A 21,372-nucleotide genomic window follows, 5' to 3' on the forward strand; every position below is an offset into this window, starting at 1 on the left:
CCCCGTTCCACCTTAAATGGCGCAGCAGTTTAGAACGTGACTGCTGCTCCACTTAAGGTGGAACGGGAAAGGTCGAACAAAAAGTTGGTGAATGTTCTGAGAAAATGTCCTCAGAAAAATATTACCAGGTTCAAAATAATAATTAGGATATTCTGATCGCCGAAATCAGTTTATCAGGGGGTGATAACCTGATTAAGGAGGCCGTCAGTCTAATGACGTGAACTCAGTGCGCAGTAGCTTTAGCTCACATGCAGCAATATTCATATTTCAACTCTTTAACGAGCTCGTAATTCACAGGATCCAGTGGTATTCGAGAGAAGAATGTTCACAGGACAAACCGTATCGGGTTCTGAACATTTTTATTTAGCACAGAGGCGATTTTTCTAAAACCCTATTCATTCGGTCCATAGAGAAACGGAGCTCAGACCCGGAATTCCTAATATGGGCATAAGAACATGGCGCCGACTACAGAATGACGACACGACTACAGTGGTCTATGATAGCCGCTGATAAACTGGCCGTATTTTAGTTAACGTTATTCATCAGCCACAACATCAACACTGCAGGCTGAAACCATCCACACGTGGAAATAAAGATGTACTGTATATTCACAAACTTATTTCCACTCTTTTCCAACCAAAACCACTTGAACACAACCTCCGAAGTCGTAAGCAGGAACTTCCGAGGGGGACTTGAAGGCAGCATGATTTGATGATAACTGGTACAGCAACTTTAACTGGTTGTTACCATGACATTATGCTAACCAGCACAGCTCAATCATAATTTCCTGTTAGCCACACTTGCTTTTTGCTCAAACTTTCCCTCTTGTTTTAGCTACCTAACAGGAGTGTGCGATATCCCCTTTGCTGTCTCTGTTCTTGCTGAAGTTGCGGTGCTACGACGTGGCGGGGAGGCGAGGCCGATGGCCTTTAAGCCTGCAGGCTTCTTACCTTTTGCTGATGCGATAGTGGGCAGTTTCCAGCACACCAGTGACGGGGTTGGAGATGGTGGCTCGGCGCAGCTGTGGAGCCAACCGGCCGAGAGGACATGAGTTACACACTGCACTCACACCATCCCACCCCGCTCACCGTGTGCAGGGGGCTCAGGGATTCACTGGGTTCCCATTAACCACAAATTCCCAAGAGTGTTCTCTCAAAAGCGCTAACAGTATTAGGAGGAGTTCAAGACTAGTGTGGAGTAGCCAGCTAGCGTGGGCTACTACTCACATGCTAGCATGGTGGTGACTACATAACTGCACTGTTTCAGTCTGTAAGTCATCTGAAGTTGTATCATCATCATAAGCCCTATTGGAGCTGGATTAGTTTTACCAGAGGAGGTCCAGTTTCCCCAAATACCTAAAAAGTCTGGACTGAAACACCATCGTGGGCATGGTTACCTCAGCACTACACGACATGTGCCACAACATGTGGTGCGGCTAAATGGCTAATATGGCGCCAAAAAAACACCAAGACGTGAGGCTGGATGAGGGAGAACGCCCGATACAACTCGAAATGATGGTGGATAATCATAGTGTATGAAATGGAATATACACTGCATTATTGTGGATTTTAGTAGTCATCTCATGAACTTGAGAAGTAAGGAACTGGGCCAAATCAAGCTCCATTAGATGTTAGCCTTGTCTTCAGGTTGCAAAATAAGAACAAAATAGAGGTGCCATTCTCTGTTACTTGGTTTTGTTATTTCATTCCTGTGATGTGGATATAAACGGGACTAATATTACTGAGGGAGCTCTGGGTTGAGCAAAGTTATAAACCCTACTTGGACGGGATTAGTTTTCCATGAGTAGGTGGTTAGTGTAATGACACACTCGCATTCACTTCAGACAGCAAGGCAAATGGTAAAGGCAGGGTCGGCAACACGTGGCTGTGGAGCCGCACGCGGCTCTTTTACTGCCCTGCTGCAGCTCCACAGCAGAATTAGATTTTTTTTGGTAAAAATAAAATGATCCCAGTAAAATAAAGCTCTGCTGATCGTTCTAACACAGTTTTAACAATAAATGGTCTTAAACTCTGGAGTTAATGTGGAACTGCTAATTCACTCTTTAACCCTGATGGTTGGCACACAGACTGCTGGTCACTATAGCAACACAGACAACAATCTTGCCTAGCGAGTAGCTAACGAAAAGGCAAAGAGAAAGATTTAAGACGAACATTGATAATTTGGAGACGAACTGACTTATTTGCGTTTATAATCACTCCAACTGATTTCCTGATACGTTTAATCTGCAGTGAGAAACTGTCAAACACTAAAAAGTTGGAAAGCTGAAGTCATTCGCCAGCTTCTTGTTCGGATTTTCCCGTTCCACCTTAAATGGTGCAACAGTTACATTCTGGCCCCTTAGGCAGCATTTAAGGTGGGACGGGACAATTCGAACAAAAAGCTGGTGAACGAGAAGCGACTTCAGCCTCGTAAAAAGTCGAACATTAAGAGACGTTTTACAAGAAACTATTCTACTTTTGTTTTAAAGTTTCCTGCCAGAGATGAGATAGCTGAGCTAAAGCTTAAAGCAGAGCAAAGTAAGTCTGCGTTTTGCAGTATTATATTTTTTATCCTATATTAGTACATCAGCACATACTGAGACATATTTACAGCCAAGATGGTAAAATGGACATAAAATGTTGTGGCTCTGAAGGTGGTTTGATTTTTGTTGAAAGGACAAAATGGCTCTTCTTAACATTTGAGTTGCCGACCCCTGGGTTAAGGTAACAAAATAACAGCTAGATTAAATATTTCAACTTATTTTCTACTCTTTTTGGAGTGAAGGTTGTGTGTAAATATCTGTCACGTATGTACTGTGATTTTGTATCCTGTGTGAATGGGTCATAAACATTACAGACGTTTTGTGGTGAACTGGCGTTACCCACCTCTCCATGGACACGAATCCCGTCTGAACAGGGCTATAGACGGTAATTTACTCAAAATTATTATTTAGCAAACTTGTAAAAACTACAGAAATTGCAGATTCGTACTGGATTACAATCACGGCTCTCGTCAGTAATCACTCAAATTACAGCACCTCCCCAGGCAACACTAATCCAGCTCCAATATGCCCAAAGTCGAGTATTTTATCTAGTACAGTTTGTCATCTCTCAGTTCTGTGGTTCCCTATTTTATCAAAACGTCTCGGCTCATTAAGATTACGGAGTTGAATCCGTAACAAAATAAACAAAATAAGCAGGATATCTGGCTTCTGATCTACTACAGAAACCAGCACTGAGTTTACTTCAACACAAATAATTCCAGACAGCAGCAAATGATGCATGATGTGCCTCATAATAACGTGCAGAGGCAGCAGGTCTGCTGCTGAACTCACCCTGGGCTTGGCCAGTTCCTTCACCTTCTCCATCTCTGTCTCGCTGATGATGTTGTGGTAACGGACGATGCGTGGCCGGTCCCATTCGTCCTCCTGTTTCACCGGGCCAAGCAGGTAGTACGGGTGTCTGCTGTTGTCGAAGAAACGACAGAAGAGCCGGCTCTGTCTGCGCGGGGTCTGTGTGGTTCAGACGGACAATGGGATTCAGAACTACAGGCCAATACAGTAAGTTCAACAACATCTGTAGACCCATCAGCTGGTTTCAGTCAACGGCTACTCCAAACAGTGATTATGACTGACATTCACATTAATCTCTACAGTAATGTACCCGTAATGCTTCAGGACAGGGGGCAGTATAGACGACTCAGACATAACATTATGACCACCTCCTTGTTTCTACACTCATTGTCCATTTTATCAGCTCCACTTACTATATAGGTGCACTTTGTAGTTCTACAGTTACAGACTGTAGTCCATCTGTTTCTCTGCATACTTTGTTAGCCCCCTTTTACCCTGTTCTTCAGTGGTCAGGACCCCCATGGACCCTCACAGAGCAGGTACTATTTGGGTGGTGGATCATTCTCAGCACTGCAGTAACACTGACGTGGTGGTGGTGTGTTAGTGTGTGTTGTGCTGGTCTGAGTGGATCAGACACAGCAGTGCTGCTGGAGTTTTTAAACACTGGGTCCACTCACTGTCCACTCTATTAGACACTCCTACCTTGTCAGTCCACCTTGTAGATGTAAAGTCAGAGACGATAGCTCATCTGCTGCTGCACAGTTTGTGTTGGTCATCCTCGAGTCCTTCATCAGTGGTCACAGGACGCTGCCCACAGGACGCTGTTGGCTGGATATTTTTGGTTGGTGGACTATTCTCAGTCCAGCAATGACACTGAGGTGTTTTACTGCTGTGTCTGATCCACTCAGACCAGCGCAACACACCACCCAAATAGTACCTGCTCTGTGAGGGTCCATGGGGGTGCTGACCACTGAAGAACAGGGTAAAAGGGGGCTAACAAAGTATGCAGAGAAACAGATGGACTAAATAATTGCCCCCCTCTTTGAAGGCATATGATGCCCTAAATGTAACTAAAGCCCAGCAGTGAGGAGCTGAACTTTACCCTCCTCTGCTATCACTGCAGACTGGCAGGGTCGCCTACAGAGCAGCGCCAGTAGCTGTTAATGAAGTAATGTTCTTTTTTATTTGAGGGTCCCATTTCGTAGAGGTTTCAACCACTACACCTGTAACTCAGTTCCAAGGGCCAAGATGACACTCGAAAACAAGGGGTAGGAGTCAAAATAAGAAATGGGACTGGGCCTTAAGTTCACCAGTAAAGGCTACAAAAACTACTTCACACGCCACTGTGGTCATCTGTATATTTAGTGTAAGACCAGGACAGTGACTACGTGAGTCTAGTTACCTGGAATTCAAGGCTACCATCAGATATGATGTTCCAGACAGACGCTAGTTATAACACATCACCTTAGCTATTCAAATTACGCAATAGGTAATTGGACACCACATGAAGACAGAATGAAAGAGGACTGCTGATATTCAAAAGCTGGGCCTAGTGAGTTCAGCCTAACAGATTCAGACACAACGTCCGGGTTTCTGGGTCGTTCAGGTCAGAGTCTTTGAATTTTTCCTGCTTTGGTGTGATTATGAACCACAAAGCAGGGTTATGCACACACTCACAAACACAGGAGCTGCCACCCAGTGAATAAACATAATGAGCTATGTCCACACCCGTCAGCGGAGCAGCAGAGCGGGCAGTGCCAAGGCATCTGAGTCTCTGTGCCAACTCAACACTCAGCAATAACAAGGCCACATTCACAATGCAGGCCTGACTGCTCGGAACACGCTGCACTGAAAAGACTGTAAAATCAACATCGTCACTTCTTACCAACAACTAAAACGTCACCAAACGAGAAAAGTGATTGTGCAGCTTAAGCAGTTGCTATGGTATCCCTGGCGGTTGCAAGCAGGTTGTAAGGGGGTTGCTAGGTGGTTGGTAGGACAGCTGAGTTCTCCCTAGGTGTTTGCAACTATGGCTGTTACACATGGCTGTTAGGGTGTTGTTAAGAACTTCCTATGTTATACTTCGTAGTTGCTAAGGTGTTGCTAACCCATTGCTATGGTATCTGTCGTGGTTGCTAGGTAGTTGGTAAGGCTTCGAGAGTGAGTGCTAAGGTGTTGCAATGGTATGCCATGCAATGGTGGTTCGTATAGCATTCCAGGTGGTTGCCAAGCAGTTCTTATGTTATCCCGGATGGTTGCTAGGGTGTTGCTAGCAGACTGTTATGGTCTCTCTGGTGGTTGCTAGCAGATTGCTATGGTGTTCCAATGGTTGCTATGGTGTTACTAAGCACTTCCTATGTTATCCCAGGTAGTTACTAAGGTGTTGCTAACCCATTGCTATGGTATCTCTTGTGGTTGCTAGGTAGTTGGTAAGGCTTCGAGAGAGAGTGCTAAGGTGTTGCAATGGTATGCCATGCAATGGTGGTTGGTATAACATTCCAGGTGGTTGCCAAGCAGTTCTTATGTTATCCCGGGTGGTTGCTAGGGTGTTGCTAGCTTCTGCTCTGGTCTCTCTGGTGGTTGCTAGGGTGTGGCTAGCTTCTGCTGTAGTATCTCTGGTGGCTGCTAGCAGATTGCTATGGTGTTCCAAGTGGTTGCTATGGCGTTACCAAGCACTTCCTATGTTATCCCGGGTAGTTGCTAAGGTGTTGCTAACCCATTGCTATGATATCTCTCGTGCTTGCTAGGTAGTTGGTAAGGCTTCGAGAGAGAGTGCTAAGGTGTTGCAATGGTATGCCCGGGGGTTGGTATAGCATTCCATGTGGTTGCCAAGCAGTTCTTATGTTGTCCCAGGTGTTTGCTAGGGTGTTGCTAGCTTCTGCTCTGGTCTCTCTGGTGGTTGCTAGGTGGTTGCTAGCTTCTGCTATAGTATTTCTGGTGGTTGCTAGCAGATTGCTATGGTGTTCCAAGTGGTTGCTATGGTGTTACTAAGCACTTCCTATGTCATCCCAGGTAGTTGCTAAGGTGTTGCTAAGGTGTTGCTAACCCATTGCTATGGTATCTCTCATGGTTGCTAGGTAGTTGGTAAGGCTTCGAGAGTGAGTGCTAAGGTGTTGCAATGGTATGCCATGCAATGGTGGTTGGTATAGCATTGCAGGTGGTTGCCAAGCAGTTCTTATGTTTTCCCGGGTGGTTGCTAGGGTGTTGCTAGCTTCTGCTATAGTATCTCTGGTGGTTGCTAGCAGATTGCTATGGCGTTCCAAGTGGTTGCTATGGTGTTACTAAGCAGTTCCTGTGTTATCCCAGGTAGTTACTAAGGTGCTGCTAACTGTAGCTGTAGTATCTCAAGTGGTTACTAGGGTGTGTCAGCTGTTCATGATTAGGAGAAAAATCCACCAGTGAACCTAAACGTGTCTTCTTACTTTTTATATGTAATGTAGATGATGGTTCTCACCAGTCTGATTCCCTCTCCCCTGCAAAGCTTCTCGTACTTCCTCTTCTCTGGAAGGTAATTATTCTTTTTGTCCGTCTCTCTCTTCTCTCTCTCCTTTTTCTCCTCCGTTACTTTCTGCTCACTCTCTACTTTCCTCTGCTTGGCCAGCTGGTACTCAAAGTACTTCAGGTTGCCGTTGGCTCTCTGATGATCTGGATCTGTGCAGTATGAATCAGAAATGTACATAAATTAGTGTTGAAATGCAACAGCTGTGCAACAAAATCTGCTAATTTCCTCAAAGGCTGCAAAACACAGGCCAAGTTCTGACAAACAAACCACTGAGCGTTAGCATTACCCAAATAACAGCAGGCGCCACTTGGTTTCACTATTTTTACGTATTTTTTGATTAAATAAAAGTTTGTAAATGTAAAAACAAACGTTAAAGCCCTTGTATAGAATCTAAGCTGCAAACACAGCCTGTATATAACATCGTTTACATTATTAACAGGAAAAAAAAGCAGATTAGCCCCACCCATCAATGCTGAAGTTGTAAGGAGTGTGAATTATAAACCCATACAAATGTCATAAATGGACATCGGAGGAAAATATAACAAGAAAAATGTAGGGTCGGCCCTTTTATTGTCTAGAACTTACCCAGAGTCAGCAGTCTCTTGGTGTGCTCCAGTGCTCTCTCCAGTTCACCCTGCTGGTAGATGGAGTAGCTGAGGTAGTCCAGTACGGTCACTGTGTCAATGCTGGACTCCTCTCCTTCATCCAGCTGTCTGAGAGCCTGCGCCATCCACAGCTCTGTGTGGTAGTAATCTGTTTCTGAGTACGCGATCTTCCCCAGCTCGAAACAGTCCTCCACTGTTAGAGTGCTCTTATAGGGCAGATCTGAGGATGTGCCTGAAAGAGCACACACACTCTTACTGCACAACCCTTCCTGATTAAACAGCCCTAGTTAGAAGTGTTACAGTTATCTGGCTATTTTAATATACCTTGCAATAAACAATCCACTTTATTAGAAACACCAGCCTTCTACTTCTACTCCTTGCAATCCTCAATTAATTGTCACTTTTCAAATTAAAATGAAAACTAGACCACTAGTCCAGAGGTCGGCAACCCAAATGTTAAGAAGAGCCATTTTGTCCTTTCAATAAAAATCAAACCACCTTCAGAGCCACAACATTTTATGTCTATTTTACCGTATTGGCTGTAAATATGTGTCAGTATGTGCTGATGTTCTAGCATAGGCTAAAAATATAATAAAAAACAAAAACGCAGACTCACTTTGCTCTGCATTAAGCTTCAGCTCAGCTACAGCCACTTTTCTCGCATCTCCAGCAGGAAACTTTTCCAAAAAGTACAACAGTTTCTTGTAAAACGTCTCTCAACGTTTGACTTTTTACGAGGCTGAAGTCGCTTCTCGTTCTCCAGCTTTGTGTTCGAATTTTCCTGTTCCACCTTAAATGTAACTGCTCCACCATTTAAGGTGGAATGGGAGAATTTGAACAAGAAGGTAGGAACAAGAAGCGACTTCAGCGTCGTGACTTTTTAGTGTTTGACAGTTTCTTGCTGCAGGTTAAACGTATCAGGAAACCAGCTGGAGTGATTATAAACGCAAATGAGTCCATTCATCGCCAAACTATCGATGTCCGTCTTAAATCTTCCTGTTTGTCTTTTTGTTAGCTACTAGCTAGGCAAGATTGTCTGGGTTGCTATGGTGACCAGCAGTCTGCGTGCCAGCCTTCAGGTTTAAAGGATGAATTAGCAGTTAAGCTAATTCTGCTGTGGAGCCGCAACAGGTCAGTAAAAGAGCCACATGCTGCCGACCCCTGGTCTAGCCCGTTTACGTCTGAAGTAGTATGTTTTGTTTTCGTGGCAGTGGACTTAAAGGAACAACTGTTTTTTGGGGTCAGTCTTTTCTTAACACGGACACTAGACTGATGAGGTCCGGCTGAGGAGCCGCCCGACTTGGTCAGCTGCATCAATGACGCCACAGTCTCTGGCCGGGTAGCAGCTGGTCCTGAAGTGTGAATGACTGTAACATGTTCCAAATCCCAGTGGCGTTCTTGTTCCCCTTATTCACTGTTCCACCTTAAATGGTGCAGCAGTTACACACAAGTGTCTGTACAGGTACAACTGCTGCTCCATTTAAGGAAACTAAAAACAACAAAAAAAGCTGCCAAATGTTTATTTATGTATTGTTCAGTTTTTTTTTTTTACTTTTTTGCACAATAAAAGTTTTTCAGATTTACTTTGCTTGTTAAAAATCGCTCCTACTAAAAAGTGAAGACTTCCCAGGATAATAATGTTAACCTACAAAAACAGGTTTACTTCAGCAAACAAAATGAAATAAAATGATTTGAAAATATACAGCACTGTGCAAAGTGTTATATATCTAAGCATATTATTTAAAACAAATTATACTGGCAATAAGTGTCTTGGGCTTGTAGAAAACCTTGTATCTCCAAAACGGTAATTTTATAGGAACAGGAAAAAACCTACTTTACTTTTAATGTAAGTCAATGGAACCAGACTTTTCTCCAAGTCATTTTGGGCTGTTTCTCTTAGTCCATTCATCATGAAATTTACAAACAATGTAAAGGGCAACAGGCATTTTCAAATTCTGTACAAAACTGAAAAATGACAAAAATGGAGATATGAAGTTTTCTTCCGACAACAGTGATATATTATTAGAATTAAAAACTTAAATCCAGTAAAAATAACAAGAATAATTTCTTATTTTCAATAAAGTGGCTGACATCTTGTGAGCTAGTGTTTGTGAACAAAGTTTAGTTCCAGTTGTCTCCTGGATGCGTCCAGCCATTGCACAGTTTTGTTAAATTACACCTGATTTAATTTAATGAAGTGTTGATTAGCCAAATCAGGTACTGAATGATAATTGTAAAAATACTGGGTTCATTAAGGGCAGGTTTGGAAATGGTTAAGCGAAAACTTGGACATACTAAAAAATCACTGCGTATTGTATTGATATTATTTGTATTTACTCTACACTCCACAAAGATGGTGCTTCAAGGGTTCTTTAGTAAAGAAAATGGTTCTATATAGAGCTATGAACACTCAAACAACCCTTTGCATGATCAAAGGGTTCTTTGCATCAGGACTGGGTTCTTCGGATTGATGGAAAATGTTCATGAATGTGCTATAGACAGTTCTACATAGAACCCTTTTGAAAACGATTCTATTTATCACCCAAAAGGGTTCTTCTAATGTTACAAGCTTGACAATATAACAATAGAAGAACGCTTTTGGGTGATATATGGAACCATTTTTTAAAAAGGTTCTTCCTTTCATGATGCAAAGAACCCCTCAATTGTGCAAAGGGTTCTTTGAGTGTTTATGGCGAGAAGATAAATGCTTACTGTCTAGATAAACAGCTTTTTATGTCCAGTACTGTATGTACCAGACTTACCAGGCAGGTCGCCAGTGGAGATGGTATGTGTGTCCAGGTTGTAGGTGTCCTGCAGCCTGAGCAGCGCCTTGGCTGCTCCTGTCTGGTCCTCATCGTTGGGGAAGTGCTGCCGCTGGATGGTCAGGTTGGAGATGAAACCTGAGTAAAGTTTAACAGTCACTTATTCACAGAGTTTCCTGGACACAGATTACGACAGAGCATCTAACGCAGAGCTCCAGAAGGTCACTTATAGTTCAGGTTAGTCTAAACTTTAAACTTATCTGTCAAGACCTTGGGAAGATCTGCAGCACTGACCGTCAGACATGTCTCTGAGCACCAGGTCCTCCACCTCGCCCCACTCTGTGTTCAGCCTCTTCATCAGTTTGAAGGCGTTGACCGGGTGACCAAGGAAACCCTCTGGGTCCTGCGTCGCCGTGGCCGTTAAAGCGTCCAGTTTCTCGGCCCACCTGAGGACCACACACAAGAGCTTAGCACTAAGTTATAGGAGTAAGAAATCACTGCCTCTGAACAGACTCTGTCATGAAAGAACACATGAAGCTGCACAAATTACACACTGAGAGGAACTTGTAAGTAAGAACAGCGAATCATTTCAGCTATTTACGATTCAATTAACTCCCTAAACGAAGCACCGACTGAATCCCTTAAAAAGGGAGCAAGATCACAGAGAGTTATTATTTCAGATGACCACTGGACTCACATGCTGGACCGGGTACATTCCTCATCCAGATGTGCCAGATATGGTAGAGTGTAAGATACAGTGTAAGGTGCTCCGTAGAAGTGATGCCTGCATCTTTGGTAAAAACTGAGTAACAATTTAAAAAAAATGTATATGAACCATTTTACTGAACTGGTTCAAAGTCTGGGACCTAGACTTTAGACTAAGATCCTTTTGCTTTGCCTTAATTATGTTTATTTCATTAAAACAGATGATGGAATGTTCCAATTTGTCACCAACAAAACAATCACAACACTTTTATCACCGGTCTGTAAAGCACTTTGAGCTGCCACCGGCATGAAAAGTGCTACGTAAATAAAATTATTATTATTATTATTATTATTATTACTACCAAAACTTTACCAAATGTTGCAGTAGGGACTGTTTCGGTAGTGACATTGGGCCTCATTCAGCAACTGTTCTTAAGGCATGTAGAAACACGCCTGTTACAGCTGTATTTGTAAGCCTTCAGCAATCCCCCAAATGAAACATGGTCCCTAGCTAAGTTTCCAGGCAAAGGACTGTGCACTTAACTTTTGCAGACATGTTGTTTATCGATACCTAAAATGTTCCCAAAATGTGACAGAACCGGAAACATAGCAATTGTGTCACTTGGAGTTGAGTGAAAACTCAACAAGCTCCACAACAGTCAGCTTGATTTCATGTACTCATTCTCCAATCCATCTTCAGCGTCTAAAGGCGCTTGGTAAGTCACAGCTGGTTACACATTTATATAAACTCTTGCTGCCAGTGAACACTTTGGACGTGATTCAGGCCCGGCAGGCGGAACTAAATCATGAGTGGGGCATCCAGAAACCCTGGATGAGGCGGAGCAGACAGGGTGCAGCATATCCACACACCGGAAAAACAACCCCTAAGGCACCACATATTATTCAGAAAAGAATCAACAGTAAAGCCACATTTACAGCAATTCACCAGACATCTGTCTATTTAGGAAACCTGCTATCGTTCCACAACGTACTGAACATTCCTGCACTCAAAAAAAAAAACGCAGGGTATAAACAACTCAGTTTGGTTCATACTCATAACCCAGCGCTGGGTCACTATGTAACAGAACACAGGCCGGGTTATTCTGACCCAGCATCCATGGTTTGTCCCAACCTGTAAGAAACACCTACTTATCCAAAATAATGTGTCATACATTAAAAGAGGTCTAGTCCAGGGGTCGCAACCCAAAGGTTAAGAAAAGCCATTTTGTCCTTTTAACAAAAATGAAATTTTATTTTATGTCCATTTTACCATCTTGGCTGTAAATATGTCTCAGTGTGTGCTGATGTACTAGTATAGGATAAAAAATACAATATAAATAAAAACAGACTTACTTTGCTCTGCTTTAAGCTTTAGCTCAGCTACAGCTGCTTTTCTCGCATCTCCAGCAGGAAACTTTTCCATAAAAGTAGAATTGTTTCATGTTAAACGTTGATTTTTTACGAGGCCCAAGCCGCTTCTCGTTCGAATTTTCATGTTCCACCGTAAATGGTGCCCGAGGCACCAGAATGTAACTCCTGCACCATTTAAGGTGGAACGGAAGAATTCGAACAAGAAGCTGGCGAACGACTGTCTAGTGTTTGACAGTTTCTCGTTGCAGATTAAACGTATCAGGAAACCAGCTGGAGTGATTATAAATGCCCATTCAAGTCCATTCATCTCCAAATCATCGATGTTCATCTTAAGTCTTTCTCTTTGCCTTTTCATGAGCTAGGAGCTAGGTGAGATTGCTATCTGTGTTGCTATGGTGACCAGCAGTCTGCCCACCAACCTTCAGGGTTTGAGGGAACATTTACATTGTTTGTACCTTAATGAACGAAAAAGGAACCTGCACAGAACCTTTATTTCTAACAGTGTAGAGGAAAGTTACTCTCACATATGCTCTGGTTCACAGTAAATAACCTTACTCTTCAATTCTCCCTTAATGCTGCCATGTTTTTCTTCATGGAAAGTATGAAAATTGCAGCAATAATAAGCACTTTGGTGTTCTGTAGTCACACGATTTACCAGGTGGAGTTAGTGCAAATAGCCAGACTGTGTGGTTAATGCTATTTTACTTAGTGTAATTAGTCACAGTTATAAAATTATGACACAGATAATATTAATATCTAATTAAACGTGACTTGGTAACCAGTTAAATTTCGATAAATGTCACATAATGTGCTGCAGCCACCAGTGATCCTCCAGCAAGAAAGTGGAAACATCACAGTGCTAACGTTATGTAAATTATCACAACCAGAAAAATAAAGTACCTGTCTTAATTGGTTTCACAAAGTAGAAAATAGTAAAACGTCTATATTTTATGGAAGTTTACTTACTGTCAGTGCTGCTGCCTCCCAAGGGGCCAGTTAAGCAACTGTTTTAACCAATAAAAGTGATGCATACAAACCCTTCTATGTTAATCAGTGTAACCTTTTCTATTTTCCTTATGCAGCAATCAGAGGTAGCACACAAAGTTTGTTTTTTGCCTCCTGCCTCTATAGAAGCATGTAGAGACAGTAGTGGATTTAGACGGGCATGATGACTGGCTAGTTGGTCACTGCCCCACTAAACGATCTCTGCTGCCAGAGCTGACTTTTTTGTGATACTTTCTAATCTGATTGTGTCTGTTTCACATTGCAATGAATAAAGTGCAGAGGAAAGCATGGCCTGATGTTGCGTCCCCTCCTTTTGGAGTGGACCATTGTAAAAATGTGCCAGCAATGAGCTAAACCAACAATCCCTGACTACAGCTCAGATGTTTGGTGCACACCTGAGTACAGGTAGAACGTTCACACCTGTCAAAACAAGCCGTATCAAAGAGCTGGTCAGAGGCGTAACTCACTGCTTAACCTGCTCCAGCTTGCTCTCCTCTGCTTTAATGTAGTCTTTTAGGGAGGTCACCAGGTCCTTCTCTGTAAACAGCAGGTCTGTCATCTGGCCTGCAAACACAAGAGAGTGGACATGAGAAACGTGGAACAAACATTTAAAACATTCTTAAATTAGAGAATTCACACCGATCAAACTGCCTATAAATCATTCTTAAATTAGAGAATTCACACCGATCAAACTGCCTTTAAAACATTCTAAACCTAAAGAATTCATACAGATCAAACTGCCTATAAATCATTCTTAAATTAGAGAATTCATGCTGATCAAACCGCCTTTAAAACATTCTTAAATTAGAGAATTCATACCGATCAAACCGCCTATAAAACATTCTAAAACTAGAGAATTCATACCGATCAAACTGCCTTTAAAACATTCTAAAACTAGAGAATTCATACCGATCAAACTGCCTTCAAAACATTCTAAAACTAGAGAATTCATACCGATCAAACTGCCTTTAAAACATTCTAAAACTAGAGAATTCATACAGATCAAACTGCCTTTAAAACATTCTAAAACTAGAGAATTCATACAGATCAAACTGCCTTTAAAACATTCTAAAACTAGAGAATTCATACCGATCAAACTGCCTTTAAAACATTATAAAACTAGAGAATTCATACAGATCAAACTGTCTTTAGAATTTTAGAATGTGTCAAAAGCGGTTTGATCGGTGTGAATCCTTTAGTTTTAAAATGTTTTAAAGGAGGTGTGATCGGTCTGAATCGTCTAGTTCTAGAAGGTTTTAGAAGGTAGACTGATCAGTGTGAATCCTTTAGTTTTAAAATGTTTTAAAGGAGGTGTGATCGGTCTGAATCGTCTAGTTCTAGAAGGTTTTAGAAGGTAGACTGATCAGTGTGAATCCTTTAGTTTTAAAATGTTTTAAAGGAGGTGTGATCGGTCTGAATCATCTAGTTTTAGAAGGTTTTAGAAGGTAGACTGATCGGTGTGAATTCTCTTATTTTAGAATAAAACATTCATGCTGATCAAACTGCCTTTAAAACATTTTAAAACTGTCTTGTTGCATTCCGGCATGTGAACCAGACTAAAGAGGTCCATCAATAAGCTGATGTTTGTAAAGGTTTGTGTAGCTCTGCCACTGATTGGTCTTTGTTTCTTCCTGTAAAAGGACTCACCGATGGAAGTGAAGAAGTCACTGTGGGCCGAGTTCTCGTGGAGCAGGCAGCTGATCAGCAACACACACCACACACTCCGGACCTCCATCTACACACAGAGAGAGAGAGAGAAAGAGAGAGAGAGAGAGACAGAGAGAGAGAGAGAGAGAGAGAGAGAGAGAGAGAGAGAGAGAGAGAGCGAGAGCATTAAATACTAAGGTCCAGTTGTGTATCTTAACTGTGGGTAGCTCCACCCCCAGTGCTACAATACTTATATTATTTGAGACTGTTTTATTCTGCTGTTTATTAGAGCTAAGAAGTGTGATGGCTGACAATAATATGAGTAAATCAGTACATCAGTAAAGCGCTGTTTAACTAAAACCACTGGGGTATAAAATGAATATCTAAAATCTAAATGTAAAACTGGCTATTCAGTCCATTAAACTGGTATCCGTATTGGCCACAAACCTTTAGATGCAACAGATGATGATTATGCAAAGTCACAGTGGTTTGCTTCTGCAGTTTAGATGCTAACAACTCTGGATCCTCTGAGCCGTAAAGACTCGTACACCATGCTGACCGCAGACCCCTAATCTGAGCAGTGAAGCTTAGAGCAGCGTGGCAGGCCAGTCCACTCTGTGAGCCAGACAGCCCAACAATGCAGCATCTACACTCCTTACAAAAAAGCAGAACAGTCAACCTTACAGCCCACAGCCAAGCCACTGCTGCACTGACCTCGATTCCTCCATACAAACACAGAGATCACACAATTGCTGTCCTCACTTCACCAGCTCAGTTATCCACTGTCCCTTTAAAATGCTTTTGTGAAAGAAAGAAGGCCCTAAGGGTGAAAGTGAAGGACTGAATTGGGTGGATCTGATGTGCTCTATCACACAAACTGCTTTGAGGAAACAGAAGGTAATTTTCCAGCTACAGGAAGAAGGATTTTCAACTCCTCCCGGGTCCGAAACCCAAAATCGGCCTGTGCTTTGGTTTACTAATCTTACCCAGGGGGCTGTGACCTCACTGTACCCACACAGACGTGAGTCCTAAATCACTGGATGCAGCACATAAACCTCACTTGTGACAGACACTGTTGAATTGAGGAGTGCATCAAAGTAGCCAAGCAAGCCTTTGGTTCTATTAAGAAAATTCTGGTGGTTGGCCACTAGGGGGCGACCTCAAGCCAACTCCATGTGAGATGTACACAATAACCGATCTCCAATCAGTTATCCAATCATGACACCCTCGCCTTAAGCTTGTAAAATCGGAATTTCTGACCTCGAATTCCCACTCAAGGCCTCAGCATACGTCTTGAGACGACGTTCGCCTGGCTTCAACGAACAATATGATGTAATTGCAGAGAAAATGAACAACTGCAGACATCGCGTGGAGGCTTTGTTCGCCATGTCGTGCACATAGCAGCTGGGCGAACTCCGCGGATGAAAAGCCTGTGTTTGGTTAGTAAAAAAGAGGTGAAAAAGAGGTGCCTTGAAATACACATGGACGACCTTGAGGACCTTCGTTTCGCAAGAAGTACGCTGAACGCTTTGGCAGACACATCAATATTTCACTGAGAAACGCGCATTTGTTAAATAAACAATGAATACCCCCTAAATGTAAGAAGTTAAGTCTATTATTCGGTAGTACTAAGTAGCAATAAGCACCAAAACATATAGGTTATCTTATATTTAGGTTCACAAGAGGACGAGGCTGAAGTTCGCTTCCTATTTGCCGGATTCTTGTTCGAATTCTCCCGTGCCAAAATAAACGGTGGCAGTATTTTGGACTTGCACGTCGCCATAGTTAGAACTGTGATAGAATCGTTTTCCACTAGTCATTAAACTTATCATAAAATGTCACAGAGTCACCTGCACTGGTGACGCGACTGTAATCTCGCAAAGGCGCTTTCGGCTTCGCGCAACCGTCAAGAATGTCCTTTCGCAAGACGTACGCTGAGGCCGCCAGACATGGATGAATCAATAACACTGACGGTCTGCTGTTTTGAGAAGGTCATCATGAACATCAGTTACCACTCATATTAGCTGGCTCACTTGTTGGTAACGATATTCGCTTTCATTGAGGTGTCCATGATATTTTCGCTTTGTAGCTTGAGGTCGAAAATGTTCGATCAAGTTCAAGCTCCAATTTCCCACTTCTGGGTAAAAACAGACCCATCTAAAAGGTTACGTATCTACAGAATGAGGGCCTACATGTCTGCAAACCTGGTTTGTTTATTGCGGGATACTAAACACCAAGCAGAAGAGCAATCAGCGATTTTCTGATTTGCCTTACGAAACAACCAGTATGGCAGTGTATACTGACACCTACTGGCATCTGTACTATACTGCGCCCCAGTGTTGTGAGGAGGTGATCACCCTCTTTTCACTTGTTTGTGGAAGGACAGCTGTGTTATCTGTTTCGCTCAAAAGATTTGGTGGTTGGCCACTAGGGGGCAAATAGAAGTCAATGACTGACACAGCTGTGGTCTTCTATTTAGACTTCTATTATTAGATTGATCAAAGCATTGGATCCCCATGTGTGAACAGGCCTAACATTACTTGCTGCCGACTTCCCGTCGGTTCTGCTCATAAGGATCGTTGATTCTCCTCATTTTTTCCAACACACAGCTCACCTGTTTGGAACTGCATTGAACAATCTGTGGGAAAGTGACTAGCATAGCCATAGCAGCTAACCAATGAGCAAATGGCTGGACTTGACCAGCAGATGTTGCCAGGGCTGAAAGATTTGAGGAAAACATCTAATTGTGATTTTATTGACCGATATTATGACTGTGATTTAAACTGCAATTATTTTCTATAGATTAATGTATACATTTTTTAGGCCAGTATCTACTCTTTCTGGCTTGAGGCTTGAATGATGACTGCAGTAGTGATCCAGCCAGTTAGTTGTGGTTGTGAGGTCACAGCACATGGTATTTGGTTTCATTTCAAATTTCACTGAAATGAACAGAGCTAACGCTAATGGCCGTCTCCAGGTCCTAAACTACCCCTGTGTTATAAACTGTGCCTGCTGTGTCTGAAAGGCAGCCTCAGGTCTCTCTGCCCCAGGAATGTGATCAGGTCATGTGACTGGTCTGGACTGTGAGGCATGCTCAGCTGCCCGCAGGTAATCCTGCAGAGTAACGTGAGGCCAGTGAAGGTAAGAAAGGAGCACTGTGGACATGTGGATAGAAATATGCTCAGTGGTGTGTAGTCTTACTACAGTTAGCTAGTTTGTTACTTTATTAGCATTCACACATCTACTACCCCAAACAAATAGCTGCCCTGCTATGGTTTTTCATGAGCATCTAAAATGACCAAGTGAAAAAAAACAAGAGCTTCCAAAACTAGAGTTTAAAAAATTACTAAAAGCTACAGCTACAAAATGTGACTCCTAGCAACCACCCGGAAGACCTGGTAGACACCAAAACAGCCCCATCAGATAAACAACACTTCAAGCTTTCATCTCTGAGAGAGAGGAGAAAATCAAGCTGCTTCAGATCTGAAAACATCCACAGGTGTTTCTGTCCATCCTTCCACTGTGAGAAGACGACTCAGCGCTGTGGGTCTGAAAGGATGTGTAGCTGTCAAGAAGAACCTCACTGAGACAAAATAAAAGAACGTTTAGAACACTAAAACTGGACCTCCGGAGTGACGTTTTATGGACTGATAGTATAAATTTGTATTTGCGATTACTTGAATTGTGAGAAGCAGAAAATGCGACCAACTTCTAAGACTGAACTTTGGAGGTGTGTCTGCAGATTTCTTTGAGAAACTGCAAGTGAGTCTCCTGAAAAGAATGGAAGCTGTGATAAAGGTAAAGAGTGGACATAATGGATACTGAAAAATGTATGTTATATTTAGTCGATGTGGCTTCTTTGTAACTTTTTGTTAAACATATGTTTTCTGCTTTTTTCCCTAATGCTGAAAAAATTAAAGGTTGTTCTGAATGGATGTTTTCACTGGAACGTAAAGAAACATTACGTACGCTGACCCACAGTTACGTTACACACGCTGCCCCACACTGACCCACGCATGACCCACAGTGACGCTACTGAACAAAACTGACCTACACTGACCCACACCTACATCACCGTTAACACAACAGCCTACACAAACACCACCACCAAACATCCTAAACACACTACAACCAAACAAAACACTACCACCAAACCCAACACCGTAAACAGACACGACCCCTGAACACAACACTGTAAGGACACCATCACAAAGCCCAACACTGTAAACACAACCCATCACCGAACCCAACACCATAAACAGACACCACCACCAACCCCAGCACTATAAACACAGCCCATCACCAAACCCAACACCCTAAATACACCACCACCAACCCCAACACCGTAAACACAAACCACCACCAAACCCAACACCCTAAATACACCACCACCAACCCCAACACCGTAAACACAAACCACCACCAAACCCAACACTCTAAATACACCACCACCAACCCCAACACCGTAAACACAAACCACCACCAAACCCAACACCCTAAATACACCACTACCAACCCCAACACCGTAAACACAAACCACCACCGAACGCAACATTGTAAACACACCACCAGCAAACCCAACACCCTAAACACACACTCCCACCAACCCCAACCCCCTAAATACACCACCACCAAACCCAACACCCTAAATACACTACCACTAAACCCAACCCCCTAAATACACTACCACCAAACCCAACACCCTAAATACACTACCACTAAACCCAACCCCCTAAATACACCACCACCAAACCCAACACCCTAAATACACTACCACTAAACCCAACCCCCTAAATACACTACCAGCAAACCCAACACCCTAAACACACACTCCCACCAACCCCAACCCCCTAAATACACCACCACCAAACCCAACCCCCTAAATACACCACCACCAAACCCAACACCCTAAATACACTACCACTAAACCCAACCCCCTAAATACACCACCACCAAACCCAACACCCTAAATACACCACCACCAAACCCAACACCCTAAATACACTACCACCAAACCCAACCCCCTAAATACACCACCACCAAACCCAACCCCCTAAATACACCACCACCAAACCCAACCCCCTAAATACACCACCACCAAACCCAACCCCCTAAATACACCACCACTAAACCCAACACCCTAAATACACTACCACTAAACCCAACACCCTAAATACACACTCCCACCAACCCCAACCCCCTAAATACACTACCACCAAACCCAACCCCCTAAATACACTACCACCAAACCCAACCCCCTAAATACACCACCACTAAACCCAACACCCTAAATACACTACCACTAAACCCAACACCCTAAATACACACTCCCACCAACCCCAACCCCCTAAATACACTACCACCAAACCCAACCCCCTAAATACACCACCACCAAACCTAACCCCCTAAATACACGACCACCAAACCCAACCCCCTAAATACACTACCACCAACCCAACACCCTAAATACACCACCACCAAACCCAACACCCTAAACACACACGACCACCAAACCCAACAACCTAAACACACTACCACAAAAAACAACACCCTAAACACTCACGACCACCAAACCCAACACCCTAAACACACACGACCACCAAACCCAACACCCTAAACACACACGACCGCCAACCCAACACCCTAAACACACACGACCACCAAACCCAACAACCTAAACACACTACCACAAAAAACAACACCCTAAACACTCACGACCACCAAACCCAACAACCTAAACACTCCACCACGCACACGATCAAACTCAAAACCTGAACACACTCAACTCGAAGTGTATGAATCAGTTCCACCAAGCAGCAGGTCAAAATAACTCAGTCAGTCAGTCAGCCCCCAACCCGGAGGAAATTTCTAGACTCTCTGTCCATCACGCTGCATAACTGTCCTTTAGCGGCAGGTATACACACGTTCCTCACCCCAAAACACTCCAACACACACACACTTACCGCACTTCTCCAGATTTTCCTCCCAACACTATCGATATTTTTCTCCCTCTCTCGCTACGTGTAGCCCACACTGTGTTTTTTTTTCGCACCCGTATTCTGGAAAGCTCTAAGACTGACCCTATAGCCTCCTGCTCTGCGATTGGCCAGCAGCTCATTTTCCCAAGGGATCCCGCCCATTATTGTGAAGCAGTAGCCAATCCCACGGTAGATAGGCGAGGTTTCCTTAAATGTGGGTGGGAAGTAAAATAAGTGCTTGTGAAACAGTTCATGCAAAGGGGAAGAGCCTCACGCAAGTTTATACGATGTTGCAAGGTACAAAAACTCTGTGCACAAAAAGAGGAAATGTGAGGAAAATAATCGGCGTTGTTTATCTTTCACATATTTTTCCCCAAATATAAAAGAAAACTAAACGTTTTACTTTTCAGTTTAAGTGCTGGTTAAGTATGGGGGGTGGGGTGCT

General features: G+C 43.1%; 1 protein-coding gene across 3 annotated transcripts in view; it reads right to left on the reverse strand.

The window, feature by feature from the left end:
- The window catches only part of p4ha1a (prolyl 4-hydroxylase, alpha polypeptide I a), a 34,637-nt gene extending 13,620 nt beyond the window's left edge, over window positions 1-21,017 (reverse strand). For 2 of the 3 annotated variants that reach the window (XM_036573152.1, XM_036573154.1), the window contains exons 1-9: window positions 20,913-21,017; window positions 14,950-15,037; window positions 13,770-13,866; window positions 10,516-10,667; window positions 10,222-10,359; window positions 7,440-7,691; window positions 6,807-7,003; window positions 3,335-3,511; window positions 951-1,021 (exon numbers count right to left, since the gene is read on the reverse strand). In XM_036573152.1, coding sequence (XP_036429045.1) covers window positions 951-1,021; window positions 3,335-3,511; window positions 6,807-7,003; window positions 7,440-7,691; window positions 10,222-10,359; window positions 10,516-10,667; window positions 13,770-13,866; window positions 14,950-15,037 — 1,172 coding nt within the window. In that variant the 5' untranslated portion in view covers window positions 20,913-21,017. The remainder of the gene's footprint in view (window positions 1-950; window positions 1,022-3,334; window positions 3,512-6,806; window positions 7,004-7,439; window positions 7,692-10,221; window positions 10,360-10,515; window positions 10,668-13,769; window positions 13,867-14,949; window positions 15,038-20,912) is intronic. The other variant, XM_036573153.1, reaches the window with a different exon arrangement.
- Window positions 21,018-21,372: the final 355 nt, after the last annotated feature.

This window comes from Colossoma macropomum, unplaced genomic scaffold, assembly GCF_904425465.1.
Source record: "Colossoma macropomum unplaced genomic scaffold, Colossoma_macropomum, whole genome shotgun sequence".
In the NCBI taxonomy this organism is placed as follows: domain Eukaryota; kingdom Metazoa; phylum Chordata; class Actinopteri; order Characiformes; family Serrasalmidae; genus Colossoma; species Colossoma macropomum.